The sequence below is a fragment of the Sylvia atricapilla genome, chromosome 13 (genome assembly GCF_009819655.1).
Source record: "Sylvia atricapilla isolate bSylAtr1 chromosome 13, bSylAtr1.pri, whole genome shotgun sequence".
NCBI lineage: Eukaryota > Metazoa > Chordata > Aves > Passeriformes > Sylviidae > Sylvia > Sylvia atricapilla.
The window spans coordinates 15,178,407-15,194,792 of NC_089152.1; the positions used below are offsets into that span (position 1 = coordinate 15,178,407).

The 16,386-nt window shown below is 44.3% G+C and overlaps 2 protein-coding genes across 3 annotated transcripts in view; both read right to left on the bottom strand.

Annotated features, from left to right (window-relative positions):
* Window positions 1–2,251, bottom strand: part of APBA2 (amyloid beta precursor protein binding family A member 2) — an 86,168-nt gene extending 83,917 nt beyond the window's left edge. For both annotated transcript variants that reach the window (XM_066328557.1, XM_066328556.1), the window contains exon 1: window positions 2,171–2,251. The gene's annotated coding sequence lies outside the window, so the exon portion shown is untranslated. The remainder of the gene's footprint in view (window positions 1–2,170) is intronic.
* Window positions 2,252–4,704: 2,453 nt separating this feature from the next.
* Window positions 4,705–14,444, bottom strand: MCEE (methylmalonyl-CoA epimerase). The gene is made up of 3 exons (XM_066328566.1): window positions 14,382–14,444; window positions 10,137–10,477; window positions 4,705–8,581 (listed from the first exon to the last, which is right to left on the bottom strand). Exons 1-3 carry the CDS (start codon window positions 14,410–14,412, stop codon window positions 8,429–8,431), a joined length of 525 nt encoding a protein of 174 aa, XP_066184663.1. The 5' UTR covers window positions 14,413–14,444; the 3' UTR covers window positions 4,705–8,428.
* Between the last annotated feature and the right edge of the window lie 1,942 nt (window positions 14,445–16,386).

Below are 16,386 nucleotides of genomic sequence, written 5' to 3' on the forward strand. Positions count from 1 at the left end.
ATTTTTAAAAATAGCTTCAGATATTTCCAAGTGCAGATAAAGGCTAAACTATCAGAGAATTCAGAAACTCTGACAATCAGGGTTTATAAGGACAGTTCTGCAGCATGAATCCTATGAGCCCCAAGTGGACTAAGGACAGTGGATTTGACTTTAGCAGTTCTGTTCTTCCAGAACAACATATGAAAGAAAAGCTCTTTCCTCTTGTCTGTCCCATATGGAGAAGAACCACGGCAATAAAACAATAAATTGCCATCTTAAGCTTTAACATAAATGTCAATCTTTTGCTTCTTAAACACATAACCTGCACATACTGCATTTTATCTTTAGTGGCAATAAGGACTTAAACTAGAATTCCCCCCCTTTAAAACTCTGTTTTATTGGAAACACTATGATTTACACAGAACCACAAAAAACTGTGACAGTAGTTGTTTCTCTTTTTCAGTTCTACTCGTCAAGTAATGAGGGATCCTTGGGTTACAGGCATAAGAGATAAATACCTTTTCTGCAAACAGATTTCCCAGCTCCTCCTGGGAGATTATAGGGTGGCCTTGGCCAGGTAATGCGACTGAAAACACTGCTTGCATTTTTCAAACTGGTCACAATAATTTCAGACTTTTCTCAAACATCACTGCAATGCATATTATCTCTGCACTATGCACGTTGCATTATCTCTTGTCTTTATTTAAATTTCTTGTATGTCCTCACCGGCATGCAACAACCAGCAAAACGACACTGGGAATGCAAAGTACATAAATCTGAAAGCACAGATTGCTAGTTGAGGCAAAATAAGGCAGCCTTTGACTTTCCAAGATGCAGCTCTAAATGCAGTATTCCCTTCCTTTCCCCCACCCCCATCCCTTTTGTTATGGCAATACAAGGCACCACACACACATATTCAAAAAACTGTTCAATAAGAGGCAAACAGACCATGCTATAATATCTCCTGCTGTTTATCCCAACTAAAATCAGGTATTCCTAATTGAGCACCCTTTTCCCTCCAGATTTCATGATGAAAGGAAGGGGAAAAGAGCAGATCAAAGGCTCTGATCCCTTCGCTACAGTGGAGGCATGAAATCAGAACCAAATACAAACTCCGAGCGGTGCTGCATTACAAGAAGGCTCCTCTCGCATTTCTCTTCACTTATTAAGACAAACGGACTTAAGCCTCCCGCCCTCCCACAGAACAGATGCGGTGCTGCACGGCCGGTCCCGGGTCACCCGGAGCCGCCGTCCCGGCACGGCGGGGCTGAGGCGGCGGGGCCGGCCTCGGAGCTCGCACCGTCCGGGGGAGCCGGGGGAGCCGCAGCCCGGCCGGGGGAGCCGGGGGAGCCGGGGGAGCCGCAGCCCGGCCGGGGGAGCCGGGGGAGCCGGGGGAGCCGCAGCCCGGCCGGGGGAGCCGGGGGAGCCGCGGGAGCCGCAGCCCGGCCCGGGGGAGCCGGGGGAGCCGCGGGAGCCGCAGCCCGGCCCGGGGGAGCCGGGGGAGCCGGGGGAGCCGCAGCCCGGCCGGGGGAGCCGCAGCCCGGCCGGGGGAGCCGCGGGAGCCGCAGCCCGGCCGGGGGAGCCGCAGCCCGGCCCGGGGGAGCCGGGGGAGCCGGGGGAGCCGGGGGAGCCGCAGCCCGGCCGCGGGAGCCGCAGCCCGGCCGGGGGAGCCGCAGCCCGGCCCGGGGGAGCCGCAGCCCGGCCCGGGGGATCGCCGCCGGTTCTCCCTCGCCTGGCGGGGGGCGGCGGCGGCGCCTCCCCGGGCGCAGCGGGACAAGCGGGCGGGCGGCAGCCCCCGGAGCCGGAGCCCCGCGCCGCCGATCGCCACAGCGCCGGCCGCTCCGCCATGCCGCAGGGGCTCCCCTTCAGCCCGGCTCCCCCGCCGCTTGCGGGCGGCTCGGTTGCCAGGGGATGGGGATAGGGATGAGGATGGGGATGGGGAGAAGGATGAAGATGAAGATGAGAATGGGATGGGGCTGGGGCAGCCACCCGCGGGGAGAGCAGCCCCCAGCCCCGATTCGAGGGGAGCACGGTCCGTGCTGGCGCGGGGCGAGGGCGCGCCCGGGGGCTCCCCGCTCCCCTGAGGGGACCCGCGGGATGCCGCCGCCCCACCCCCGACGGAGCCGCCGGTGCCCGCCACGAAGCGGCCGGTCGGTCGGTCAGTCCCCCGCCCTGCAGCCCCGGTCCTTACCGCGGTGCAGCGGCGGGGCCGGTCCCGGGCAGCGGGGCAGCCGCAGCCGCAGCCGCTCTTTTGTGTGGCTGCCGAGCGCCGCACACCGCGGCGGGCCCGCCCGGGAACCTGCCTGCGCCAGCGCCCGGGAACCTGCATGGCGCATAGCGCCCGCGCCGCCTCACGGCCCGGGCGGAGCGGGGGGCGGCCCCGGGCCCGCACTGCCCCCGGGCTCACGGGACACACTGACCTGTCCGCCCTCCGCGCCGACCTGTCCGCCCTCCGCTCCAGGGCGGGACGCTGGGCACCGTGCCCGCCCCGCCTGTGCCACACTCCTCAGTGGTGTCCAGCGACGGGACGAGGAGCGATGGCCATAAACTGAAACACAAGTTTCACCTCAGCGTGAGGGAGAACTTCTTCTCGTTGAGGTGGCACAGCACCGGCAGAGCTGCCCGGGGAGGGTGTGGCGTCCCCCTGTCTGGAGGTGTTCGGAGCACCGGGACGCGTTCCCGTGCACCTGCCCCGGGTGAGCCAGGCCGAGGAGCCCCGTGCCGCGGTGATGGTGCCCGGAGCGGCCCTGAGAGCGCAGCCCACGGCCCCCGGGCCAGCTGCCCTCCCGAGCCCTGGAGCCAGCTGCCCACAGCGATGTTTGCGGGCGCCTCCATCCCGCTGTGGCACTCGGCAAAGGCCGCTCGGCATCCCCAGGGACCTGCTCTGGCGCTGGGCCGGAGCTCAGGGTGTTTTCTGAGAGTCTCCGCAGCATCTCTCGCGAATTACATTCCCCAATGCCATGTAATCCTGCTAGGTAATGAGCTCACCTTTTCCCTGCTGCTTGAGGTGCTCCAGTGCAACAAAACCCCAAACGCCGAAAGTTTGAACATGACAGCAGGAGACAGCACTGGACTCAGTCACGCTGCATTTTACTGCCAGATTTCTGAGAACAAATCATGATTTTTGTGCCCTTGTGCAAATAATACATAGATTCACCCCTAACATTTAAAAATGTGCGTTTCAATGTGTACTATTTAAAAGCTCACTGAAGAGGGTTTGTTCAAGAATATTTTTTATGGTGAGTGATAAACACTGTGGTTCTTCAGGCCTTTTATTAGAAACCTCTAGATCTTTCTAGGGCAGCTAGGTGATAATGACTCTGTATATAAAGAAACGCATATCTTAAGGCAATTATGATAGGCTTTGCTCATAATTATGCAAATTTGAGATAGTAGCTAATCTTCTTCACTATAGCAAAAGTGAAAAGCTGTCCTAATGTAATTATACTGCACTGCACTCAGCTAGGTATCAGTGTTTATTGTAATAGCTGTGTGTTTATTTGCCCTGGGGTAGCTGTACCCCAGGTGTTAGCATCAAGGCACATTCCACGTACATGCAAAGGCCCTTCATGGAAACACTATTTTGTGCGGGTTTTTTTTAGTTTTTAGTTCAGTTGTTAAGATTTTTGTTGAGGCTCTCCATTTGCTACTAAGAGGCTATTTTCTGTCATGATTTTCTATGATGACTTTTCCCATCTGTCCCTTTCTACATCCAAATTACTTGACTGATTTTGGTTTTCTTTTGAAGATATTAAAAATTCAAAACATTACCCAAACAGTAATACATGCATGTTTTACACAGAACTGCAGTGTATCTGCAGATAAAATCCGTAGATGGGTTGTTTAAACATTTGGCAAATGATGTTTTAATTCATATTATTAATTCTCAGAATTGTTAACTCGATGAAACAGCCTCATATACATAATTAAGTCTCACTTTATCAACACACCAAAAGCAGTATTTCCAGCCCAACAGGGTAGGTGTTTTCTTTCTGAAGTTACTGCAGCTTCCAGTATTGTACTACAACTGACCTCTCAAGAGACTTCAGAGGTCCCAAAGTGAGTGGGATATATTTTTAAAACTTTTTTAGATTTAGGTTTTTAATAAACATTCTCATTCCACGTAATTTTCGAGACAGTGACTCAGACAGATGGTTGTTATAGAAAATTACATACCAAAATGGAAGTTAAAATTGGGGTGCATGATACCAGTCCATGAATGTACCTCTCTTACTCTTCAATTTCTGGAAATAATCATTTCCATAAAAGCCAACCATAGGTGCAGAGTTGGATATTCCCCTTATTTAATGCAAATTGTGCATCATCACATATGCTTTCAGGGTACCTGCAGTTACAAATTACTTCAGATCTTAAAATCATGTTTTGAACCTGTCTTTATTACTGAAAAAATGCAGTGTTTAAAATAAGTAAAAATCTTCATTAAAGATCAACTTCATAAAATACTTTAGTACATATTCGCTATTTTTGTGTTAGCAGTAACATTTGAAAGGCCACTTTAGATTAGATCTAGAAAAGTCAATAAATGCTTCAAAATGTACCATTACTTTAAAATGTATCAGAGAACTCTTCCTCAGTTTTGAATCTATGCTATGAACTTTGCAGTTAGCAATGCTTTTTAACAAAAGACAGTGTAAATGAACACTAAAATTGACAGTTGACATGATTTTATAGATATGTAAGGATTATACAGGATACAAACATCCCTCCACAATAAGATAAATATTTATTTCATAATTTGTTCAAAGTGCTTTGAAAATGCTTATCAGAGGTGACAGATTTTGCATTCTTAAGTGGTTGAGGTCTTCCACTGTAAAATGTCAGCCCTCGTTTGACTAATTTATACATTGTTAATTTATACATTGTTTCCATTCTCATACTAATTAATTTGTTGAACTTGATGATCTTATTCTGTTTGACAGCCTCATCATTTGGTCAACATGGCAACTGCTTTGGTAAAAGAACTGAGTATTGAAACAATTAATTCTGAGTTTTTCTCTTATTTAACAGTTCTTATGTCCAACAATCCCGTGTCACATCACTACAGGAAGAATTCCTTTTAAGGACAGAATCAAATGAAGTGTCAAGGATATCATTCAAAGCTCCTGTAAGTACCTCAACCAGACAATGTAAACATCTCCATGTTTCATGGTCCTTCTGTGAGACTTCAGCTTGATTTGGTAATAATGAAAGCAACAGAATTCAGAATGAAATTTGGGTGCATTAATGGCAGAGTAAGTATGACAGGAAAGGAGTTTTTGCAGAATTGCAGAACTGTAAGGTTAGCTTTTAAAAATCATGCAGTTAGTTCTTCCTCAGGTTTTTAAGTTTGCTTTGAGGTTTGTCTCATCATAAGGAATGGATTCATTCTGCAGCCTGTTCACCTCCTCCCACCCAGGAGTGATTTGAGGATTGCAGAGAGGAAGTAAAAAAAGATATTTTGCATCATTTAATTATGAGCTCTTTAGCTGCCTGAGTAATGTTGATGGACTCCAGAAAAATGTGTCTTGTCTGCCTTAGGCAGCATAACATGGGAACACGCTTCAGCTGAGAGGGGAAAAAAGGCACATGGAGAGATTGGAACAGGGAACTCGCACAGGGAAATGGCACAAGCCTGAGAAAATTTACTGGCAAAATATTAACACTCTGTCTTCAGAGAAGCTTGACATTATCAGAGAAGGTTTTGCTGGTTTAAAAAAGCCACCAAACAGACAAAAAACAAAAAAGGAGAAACACTGTCAAAGCCTAATTCCCTTCCAAGATAATCAGGCTCCAATTACTTGAACCACTGTTGCTCTTCCCAGAAGTCGTAAAATGGTGCAACAGGGGTGTATTGTTAAATGTCCCTCCACTGAAAGGAGCAAATCACAGGTCTCTTGTTCCCCAGTTTCCATCCCTGAATTTCCACTGTTTTTCTTGATGTTACTCCCCTCTTACAATCCTGGCAGTGACAAAGAGTAAGGCCCATGTAAGTAAGCCCTGTCCCAGCCCCTTGGTAAGTCAGAACAATGACCTGTGAAGGCTGCCTGCCTTAAGGTGAAGGACTACACAGTATATAGGGGCTGATTCTGTTCCCACTAAAGTCTAAGGGAGTTAAGCTTATGAACAGGAAACTTCTCTCGGTTGTAGCTGTCTTCAGATCCTGTCGCTGTCTTGCTCCCTTGGCTATTCTCTGTCTATTGCTCCAGAAGGAGAAATTCTGCTGTCCTGTAGTGCACACCCAGATAAGTAGGAGGGGTATGATCCCATCAAATTGTAAGAGCTTGTAAGAACATGATCCAGTTTTGGGTACTAACTAATTTGCAGACCTAAATTCTCTTTTGCAGGGCTGGGGTTGCGTGTGTGTTGGTGCTTTCTTGACTTTCACCTTAGGAGTATTCAGAAGAAAGGTATAAACTGTGAGTGAGATAGGATCATGAATTAGATACAAAGAACAAAAGACATCAGCTGACTTACAGCTGGGCAACCCCACATCAGAAAACTGTTGGTTACCAGCTAAAAAGTATTTACAAGCCTCTTTCTGCCAGTAAGATAGGAAGCACAATCAGCAGGTGGAGCAAGTGTTATTTACTTAAAAATCTGTTCTCTAGCAGTACCTCAAGCCACTACTCTGAGTATATTGATAGATCTCATACACAAAAGTCCATCTCCTTCAGACAGGACAAAGAAGTGGAGAATGAACCATGGGAGGACTGTTTCTGTTGCACGAAACTAAGGTATTTAGTTCAAAGACTTCTGTTCAATTATCTTAACCAGTGAGACTTTTAATACTGGCATTCCTATGCTGGTTTTGCAGAAAAGGAACCTCCTAGTCTTTCACAGAAAGAACAGACAAAAGCAGCTTTGCTCATAGAATGTATCTTGGAATGGCTGAATCATATTTCAGGAATATTAAATCATTCTGTGTTTCCATCATAAGCCTTAGGATTTCTAAATTTAAACAGTTTAGAATTTAGATCACAAACTATCCCCTGAACAGTGATTTGATGATGTGTAGAAACCCCGTGGAAGGCTGTGTTTTTCTTAAAATACGACAGGAGTATTTATTTTGAGTACAAAACTATCTTGTTAAAAAAAAATCATGGCTTTGTAGAGATTTTTTCAGAACTAAAATTCATGAGGAAGTATCAATGTATTTAAAAACATGTTTAAATCTCAGGTCAACATTGTATTTGTATTTTGTTGCTGCAAACATGACACACATTGCAAATAATTCCATTAAATAAAAAGTTGCCTAGACTAAAATCATCTTCATATCAAACTGAAGGTTCTTACTGTGTATGAAGAGATGTAGGAAAATTTAAAATTCAGATTTAGTTAAGCTAAGAAAGTATGACTTTTTAAGGCTTGAGAAAACTGAAGAAATAGCAAGTCTTCTATTTCTACAGCTGAAATGTCAAAACAAACCTATAAAAGAAAGTATCAGGAAAAGACTGCTTGGGTAACATACACCAATATAGTGAAGTCTCTACATAAATCAGTTAACAAAACTGTGCCTGCAGCCTGTGGCATCAGCATGCTGGTGTGGTCTTTAATGTTAACAACCATGTACAGAAGCAAGATTTACATGGTGTGTGTTTGCCATTGATTTTGTAAGTGCTTCTGCACAGGAAAACTGTATTTGTAAAGTTAGTGAAAAGGTTAATTGCTGCTTGTTCATGTCTCTTCAAGATGTTCTTCTGTGGAGAAAGCTTGGGAAAAAAATTTAAAGACCCTAAAAATGAAAAAAATAAAATGTCACAAGTGCATTACACTCTGAAATATATGTCAGGCAAATAATTTTCAGGTTCTCTTCTTGCATCACCTGCATTTCCATGAAGTTCATAAAACAACTAAATGATGATTTATGCATGGTAACTTCCTTGGCAGTAATTGTTATGCCAAGAAAAACTTATTTACTGATTACAGACACCCATACAATAATATATGGAATTTTTATTGCATGAACAAATCAATCAGTGTGAAGCACAGATGGTGAATGGTGAAAAGAGAAAACACAATGTTTGTTTTCCTTTATTTCTAAAGAAAATGTCTAAGCTATATTGTTGTCACTGAGAAGTGGGTCTCTGCTCTAAAATGTAGAGCAAAACAATGCAGCTTGACCTAGAAACTGTACAGTTTCTGTGGCTACAGAGGTAAAATCATGCTGCAAACAGACAACAAAAGATAAATTCCTATGGTACATATGTAACTCAGCTCATGCATTTGTATTTGTATTTGAATTCAAGAAATGCCAACATGTTAATTCTGAAAATCAGATCAGCAACAACAACCGACCCTAAATCTGTAGCACTATTTCAGTACTCAAAAGCTGTACTTCATCCATGGGAACTAGAATGAACTTGTGAAGACTGAACACCACATCAATATTCCCAGCACCAGTCCAGGAACTTCACAACTCTTCTATTGTTTTATTTATGAATATAGCAGCTCAAGCTTGCTCAAGTTCCACAAGGACTCCATGGCAATCTTTAGGGTGAAGAAAAATCACAGGTTTGCCATGTGCACCTATTTTTGGCTCTTCACTCAATATTCGTATCTTTTTTTTCTTCAGCTCTGTCATTGCCGCTTTTATGTCATCAACCTTATCAAAAAGATACAGTTCACACAAATTAACATATTGCACTGTCTTATGCAGATTTTACATTTAGGAGCAGTAACGTAACATAATTCCTTACTGAAATGTTATTTCTAAGTTCTGATATAATTCTGAAAATAAATAAGTTTAAAACCATTTAAAAACATCTAGTCTTAAAAATAAAAATAGCCCTGAAGTTTGCATTTGTTATTTGAAGATTTTATAAAATACCATTTAAACAGATTGTGCTTTATTTATAAAATTAATAAAACAAAATCACTCCTGCACAAAGCCCATTTGGATTTTTTTTTTTGTTGTTACTTAATAAGGACTCCATAAATAATCTAAATTATGCATTACTTTTACTAGGAAGATTTTATTACTTTCCAGCTCTCAATAACTAAAGAAAAATACCACCCTTTATAAGTGATGACAGAGCACTGACTCAATAAATTCTGGTGAAAAGGGAGGGCAGTGGGCAGAAGGTAAAAGTCCCTTTTAGATTTCTATATTCTCCTTCTGAGTAGGTTAAGGTTCATAAAGTTTCCTAAGGAAAAATGTTTGGAATAATCAAAAATACATCCAGATGTAGTCTCCCTATGGAACTCAGCTATACTAATAGCCATTAATACAGTATTTCAGTTCAGATTCCTACAGAAATATGTAATTAACAAAAACATGCCTACACTGTATGCTGTGATCTGAAGTTCTGATGTCATATCATCCAATGAAATCTGAGTTTTCCTAAAACTTAAATGCATTCATTTTCTGAAATAATAATGTTAACACTAAGTTTAGAAAATTCAGTAGTCAGTAACCAATAAAGACCTAGAATTAAAGTAATATCATTGCTATTTTTCACAACTGAGGTGTCTGGACATAATTTGGTGAGTAAACTCTCCTGATGCCATTGTAGGGAAGAAGCAAATTCCTAGCTTTAATTCAGACATCAGCTAATTCCTACCCATTTGCAGCAGTTTTGTTCATGAATATTCCAAAATCACTACAGTTCTTCCTACACACAGCTACCAGTCTGCAAAACAGAAAGGAATAACTGTCAAACTATCTAAACTAGAAAGGCCACATGTGACATGTGACATGTGCCATGGCCCCCTCCAGATTCTTCCCCTGAGCAGAGAAGCCACAGCAGCTGCTGCTGCTGTCCTGCAGAGATGGCCTGAAGAGGAACTGAGTCTGGGCTCAGCTGGAATGAATTCCTGCCTCCCCAAGGATGAGTGACAGTAAACACTGGAAAGCCCTTGGGTGCATCTGTGTTAGGACAGTACCAGCCTTGGACTGCTCTCTAACTCTACTGTGTCCAGCATGGTTTTCACTGCAGGTATTAAACTGTAACTGCTCAGGAATAATTTAATTTCGTATTAAAATACTTACCTTTCTTTAAAACAAGTTGCCTATCAAAACATCTGTCTAAATTTTCCTTTGTATAAGAGAAAAGAAATATGACAGCTTTATATGTTAGCTCTAGACACAGGTCAAACCTATTAAAATATGCATACTTGAATGTATCTATTTTATTACATGAAATATTATGTTAAAATACCTCAATGCAGATATGATGCATTCCTCCAGTCTTGTTTTTTTGCAGGAAGCTTGCAATGGGACTTTTCTCTCCTAAAGGATGTAGGAGTTCCAGCTTGGTATTTCCCAGCTCCACAAAAACCGTGTAGACACCATGTTCAGGAAGAGCAACAGTCTCACTCACCTGGGCTCCCAACACATCTTTATACAAGGACTGAGCTTTCTCCAAATCTGGCACTGCAATTGCCACGTGATTGAGTCGGCCCAGTTTCCACAAACAGCTTGGAATATTTTGTGAAAAGGACTTTGATGAAGATAGAGTTCGTACTGTGGGAGCTGAAGGCTGCAATCTGCTAAGAAGCCCTGAAAAAAAAGTGAACAGCACTGACACAATGCTTTTGAGAAAGTCTCGATGCCTGCTCTTTCCCCTGTAGAGGTCTTGTAGAGCTGCCAAGTCATTGGGAGTGCTCAGGGTGGACTGAGAGCAAGGAAAGTTACTCTGTTTTCAGACTAAGCAAATATTCAGGACTATTAAAAAAATATTAATTAAAACCCAAAGCAGACTCAAATTTGGTGTAAATCCTTACATATACCTGTTGAAAAGAGGAAAACATGAGCGATTGTAAAAGCCAACTGTATAATGTGTTTAAAAGTGACTTTTGAAATTTTCTGAACTTCTTACAAAGTAGAGAAAGAAATAAGGATATGCCTGTACATCTCAAAATTGTAGTGAACAAACAAAAAGATCACGAAGAAAAAGAAAGATATAAAATGAAAGTACTTAGAAATTAATTACATCAAAAATTAATCTGTCAGTACTAGAATCAAGAGGGTTTGGGGATGGGGAGAAAATGTGATAGTATCAGTTGTTTCTAGAACCAAAATTAGAATTAGATTAAAGGATATATTAATAAAAGCCACATTTTAATTCCATGCCAATTTGCTTTAGGCCAAGTCAGAGCTCCCAATGCCTCAAGGCCAAGCTAGAGGCATCTTGCATTTTGGGAGTCTTTGAGGCATTCTTTGCTTTAAAGTCACAAATGTGCTGTTTTGCTAAGAGACTGTGCCAATGATGCACTGAGATTCTGGATGCCTTGCAACACTCTGTGGATAGACAGCCTGGCTGGGCTCTTGGGATCTGTAAGGTCAGTAACAGCTGTAATTAATTAAATCACCTCTGCTTCACTGTATGGAACTGAGAACTACCACTGCACAGTAATTCAAGATTCTACAGCTACCAGGTAACTTTTCTTCAAAAAGATAACTGATAAAGCCTTAAACCTAAGCCTTTCTGAGCATGGTGCTGTGTGGGCCTGGTATTTCTGGGTCTGAGGGATTTTAGCCTGCTAGCAGCTGCTAACTTTTTCTGAGGAAAAAATTCTAAAGAAAGTCACTTCTCAAAACAATCTCGGCAAACAACTCTCCTTTCTCAAAACAGTCTTTCTCCAGGTGGTGTTTTACTGTTTCTCTAGTTTAAACAAAGGGATTAGAGAGGTGTCATTCCTATTCACCAATCATGTTAAGTCTGTATCAGAACACCTTATAAAAGGTAGTAAGAATTAGACAATAAAGTCTTTTTTCTATGCTCTTTGCCTTCTGAAAAGAGCATCTTTCATCTTTCTTTCCTGTCCTACAGCAACAGTGCTGTGATGGAGGAAGAAATGTGTGCACGTATTTGACACTTAAAATTACAACATGCAATGTGCATATTAGCAAGGACTTAGTATGTAAAAAGTAAGTCTATTCACAATCTTTTGGTGATACTAAATCACCATCCTACACTATTTCCAGAAACTTGTCCAGTGCTGCAAGTATGACTGCAGTATTTCTTGCCAGGCTTTCACACAGTCATCCTGTCATCTCCTTCATCACAGCCAGAAGTTCTGCACAGTTCTTTCACTTGTTACCTTTAAGCTATCACATTGCTATAGGACAGCAACTGCTTTTTAACTTTTTACAAGTTAAAAAAATCCCCCACGAACTTCCACACAAACAAAAAATCTTGTTTTTCAAATGTCTGTGCAGAAACTATTTTGTAGAAACACTTGCTGTATCAATGCAGCTGAATCTGGGTGAACCAAGTAATTCTGTGAGGGAGCAGTACTGTGCAATGCCTAAAATGCACCAGGCACAAACATGCAGGAACTCGATGGCATAATTAAAGGCATGGGTAATTAACTAGTATAGGGTTTGACAGTTAACCAGAGTAAATAAATGTGTTACAAAAAGTAACAACCCCCCTAACATCTGCTATAGAGTCTCTCCTGCCCACCTAAGCTTGAAGTAGCTGTTTTGTACTGTAATTTCTTAAGACATTATTCAATTCTTTCTGAAGCAAGAGAAATTTTTCCACTTAGAGGAAGGCAGTATTCTCTAAAAAAGAAAAATCCTTTGAAGGAGAAGGATCCCTTACTATATAATTTATCATGTTTTCCAGAACTTTTACTGTTTTATTTTTTCTTCCAAATAGTAACAGAATGAGGTTCAATAGAAATACCACTAATACAGATATTTTTCAAGCAGTCTTTATTAATGGAAAGGCAAGGATTTTCCCATTTTTTTACATCTGACATCTATAATTCTTGCTGCACTTCACACAGGGCATATGACTACACAGCTATTGTAAATTAATTTGTATTTTTTCTATTTCAAGTAAATTGACAAAGACACAGACTGTTTGTTACTCAGATATTTGTGAAGCATTAAAAAAAATAACAGAAAATGCTCCTTCTTCTGGTTCTGCCCCAGAAATATTTGATTTCTTGTGGGGTTTCCTGGAAAGACAATAGACTGAAAAAGTGAAATATATTCCTAGGTTCTTGTAAAATCAAAGATACTTAAATGCTCACTCATATAAGCATTTATTATATGAAGTTTTGTGAATTTATCCTAGGTTTAGTCAGATGCACAAAGTATTAATTTTAAATCCATAATTGAATTGACTGAGATTAAACAAAAATCATTTGTGTTTTTCTTGCATTATCTAGATTAGTAACTATATAGATTACTTAAAATTCTAATCTTCTTCCAACCCAATAATCAAAAAAAGGCCCTGCAGTGAAAAAGAAAGCTTTTCAGCAAACTTCAGTTTGAAACCCCATCACTTCCATGTTTCCAGGAAAGAAACACTTGTATTTATATATACATCACAAAACTAATCCTATAGTATGTAACTTTTGCAGCTCCATTTGAAGAATGTTTTTAAATTGCTCTATTTGGAGGTCATTCTACTGATGGTTGACTGATCTGCTAGTAGTGTGCACATCAGAGTTTAAATTTGTACCAAGTAAGGGTTACATCCTTTAACCGAGCAGATCATGAAGTAACAAGTCTGAACTGAGATCCTCACATTTCAAATGTTTATTCATAGGCAAATTTGTTGCTTCTGATGTGGAGCAGTGTTCATTACCTTAATCAAAGAAGCTAAAGAATCAAACACAGGCCAAATCCAACTGAACTCAGTCATGTTCTCTGTCAGAAGGTTTTACAACAGTGGGTTGCAGTAAGAACCTGTCACTGGGCACTGCTCTATTGTCACTCATGTCAGGTGGACACGAATTCCCAGAGAGGATGCTGTTACCACAGGGATTCTGGCACACAGGGGCTGTGTGTTCACTCGCTGGACCAAATGGAGAAAGGGCATAGTGATGTCATTCTTAAATTCCAACAATTTCAAGTTGGTATGAGCATCTTGGGAATTCTGGAAGCAAACTGGGCTCACAGTGCTGCTCTGCATCTGTGCTGGAGGGGGCTTTTGGGAATTAGATGGGCTCCACAGCTCACGGAAACTGAGTCTCAGTGTGCTGCAGCTCTGGTTCCCTCCATCAAACCCGTGTCATACAAAGGGGTTTTCACTCCCAGTATCCTGCTGATCGATCACTGACACCACCGAGACTCTCGTTCGCTCTTCTCCTTGTTTAGGTATTGGGAGTTTAACCCACCCTACCAGAATGGGCAATATCACGAATAGGAACTTATTTTGAATTTGACCTCTGAAACACATCTCAAAAAAGACAAGCTCCTCCTTGCGCCTTAAGTTTGGAATTTGCTCTAAGTTTACCCTATGCCAGCTAATGTGCTCAGTTGGATCGGGAGATCTCGGTTTTATTTGCAGAAGCGGTAATTTCGTTCGGCCTACGAGGCTCTCACGGGGAGATGGGGCAGGCCGGAGCCGGCCCCGAGACCCGCGGCCGCCCCGTGCGGCCCCGCCGCCGCCCGCGTTCCCTCCGCCCTTCCCTCCGCCCTTCCCGTTACCGCCCCGCGTTACCGGCCGCTCCGCGCCACAGCACTGCCGCCATCTCACCGCCCGACCGGCCGCGGGCCCGCGCCGCGCTCCGGCACCTCTCCGTGCGGGCCCGGCGCCAGCGCGGCGTGTCACGGCCGGGGGCCGTGCCCGGCAGCACAGCGCGCCATTGGAGCCGCAGCCGCGCCCGCCCGGGGGCCGTGCTGTCCGCAGGGCCGTGCCCTCCCGGGGGCTGCACCCTCCCGGGGGCCGTGCTCTCCGCAGGGCCGTGCCCTCCCGGGGGCTGTACCCTCCCGTGGGCTGTGCCGTCCCCAGGGGCCGTGCCCGGCAGCACAGCGCGCCATTGGAGCCGCAGCCCGCGCCCTCCCGGGGGCCGTGCCCTCCGCAGGGGCCGTGCTGTCCGCAGGGGCCGTGCCCTCCCGTGGGCTGTACCCTCCCGGGGGCCGTGCCCTCCCACGGGCTGTGCCGTCCCCAGGGGCCGTGCCCTCCCGGGGGCCGTGCCCTCCGCAGGGGTCGTGTTCTCCCTAGGGGCCGCGCTGGGCACTGCATAGACCTGGGGCAGAAAAGTGCCAAAGACGCCTGCGGTATAAAGGAACATTTTCCAAGGAAGTTTTTTTAGCAAATCCTACAGAATTGGTCAGGTCGGAAAAGACCTCCGAGATCACTGAGTCCAAACTGAGACTGAACACGACTTTGTAAACCAGAGCTCTAAGTGCCACATTCAGACTTCCCTTTAACACTTCCAGGAACAGTAAATCCACCACGTCCCTAGGCAGCCCATTCAAGTATCTAATCACCCTTTCTGTGAAGGAATTTCTTCTGATGGCCAACCTGAATGTTCCCTGGTGCAGCCTGAGGCCATGTCCTCTAGTCCTGTGGCTGTTGCCTAGGAGGAGAGACGAACCCTCACCTGGCTAAACCCTCCTGGTGTAGGGAGCTCTAGAGGGCAGTAAGGTCACCCCAAGCCTCCTTCTCTCCAGGTTTAGGCCCCCCAGTTCCCTCAGCTGCTCCTCATCCCACTTGTGCTCCAATTACTTTTCCAGTTCTGTTGCCATTCTCTGGACTTGCTTTAGCACCTCGATGAATTGAGGGGCCCAGAACTGGGCCCAGAAGTCAAGGTGTGGCTTACCAGTGCAGAATATAGGGGAACAATCACTTCCCTGCTCCTGCTGGCTACACTATCCCTGACACAGGTCAGGATGCCGTGAAGCATTGTGCCATAGAGACTCAGGACTGTCTGTTGATGCTGCACTCTTGCTGTGTAAGGCATAGCACACTGGAAGTTGCTGAGATATAGCCTAAATAGATAAACAGCTTGTGCCACTTCAAATCTGATAACATGTGATTAGTTAAAAGTGCAGATTAAAATCAATGGTCAAAATGGGTATTTGAAAGTCCAATTTCCAGTCCAGGTTGTGTGTCAGGTGTGTTTCCAATGTTCAGAGAATTGCAGGTACAGGTCACAGTCACAGCTCTGCTGGCTTGGCTCTGATTCTCACCACGGTTTTTGGAGTGTGCTAAGTGACAGTGAGGGGACACAGAAGTGGGCAGAAGTGGCATTGCGAGGCATTCTTTCCTCAGCACTGAGAAGACTTCATTGGGTGGTAAGAAGGAAACATGAAAGCAGGCGAGGCAGAAACAATATTGAAGTTAAAAGGTTAGTCATGGTTTTGGATTAAGTTGCCAAAGGGCTGTGTGGGTGGCTGGAAACGCAAGCTGGGTGGCTGGCGGGTGTAGGGCTTAATTTGCCTTTATAAAATAAACTTTAAGGAAACTACATTACGCAAGAGAGGAGTTGAAGAGCACTGGGCAGTGCTGTGCTGACAGTGAAGGTGTGTGTGAATGCCTCGTTAGCCTGAACTTGTAGACACCAGGTAAGATTTGGTGTTTTGCCCACAAAATCAGCTGGAAATGTGCGGTTCCAAAATAGCCCTTGTATCTAGGTCAGAGACTCAAAACTGTGAAGTAAGATGACTGTAGCTTCACTATCTTTAGAGCAGGTTTCCCAGTGCTGATGCACATCCCAGTC

What these genes read in the sequence shown, in the direction of transcription:
- MCEE (XM_066328566.1), bottom strand. Translation starts at nt 14,412, where the DNA reads ATGGCGGCAGTGCTGTGGCGCGGAGCGGCCG. An exon ending in GCTGTGGCGCGGAGCGGCCG is followed by an intron (nt 10,478 to 14,381) that starts GTAACGCGGGGC and finishes CTTTTTTTTCAG; the next exon opens with GGCTTCTTAGCAGATTGCAG. An exon ending in TGCATCATATCTGCATTGAG is followed by an intron (nt 8,582 to 10,136) that starts GTATTTTAACAT and finishes CTTTTTGATAAG; the next exon opens with GTTGATGACATAAAAGCGGC.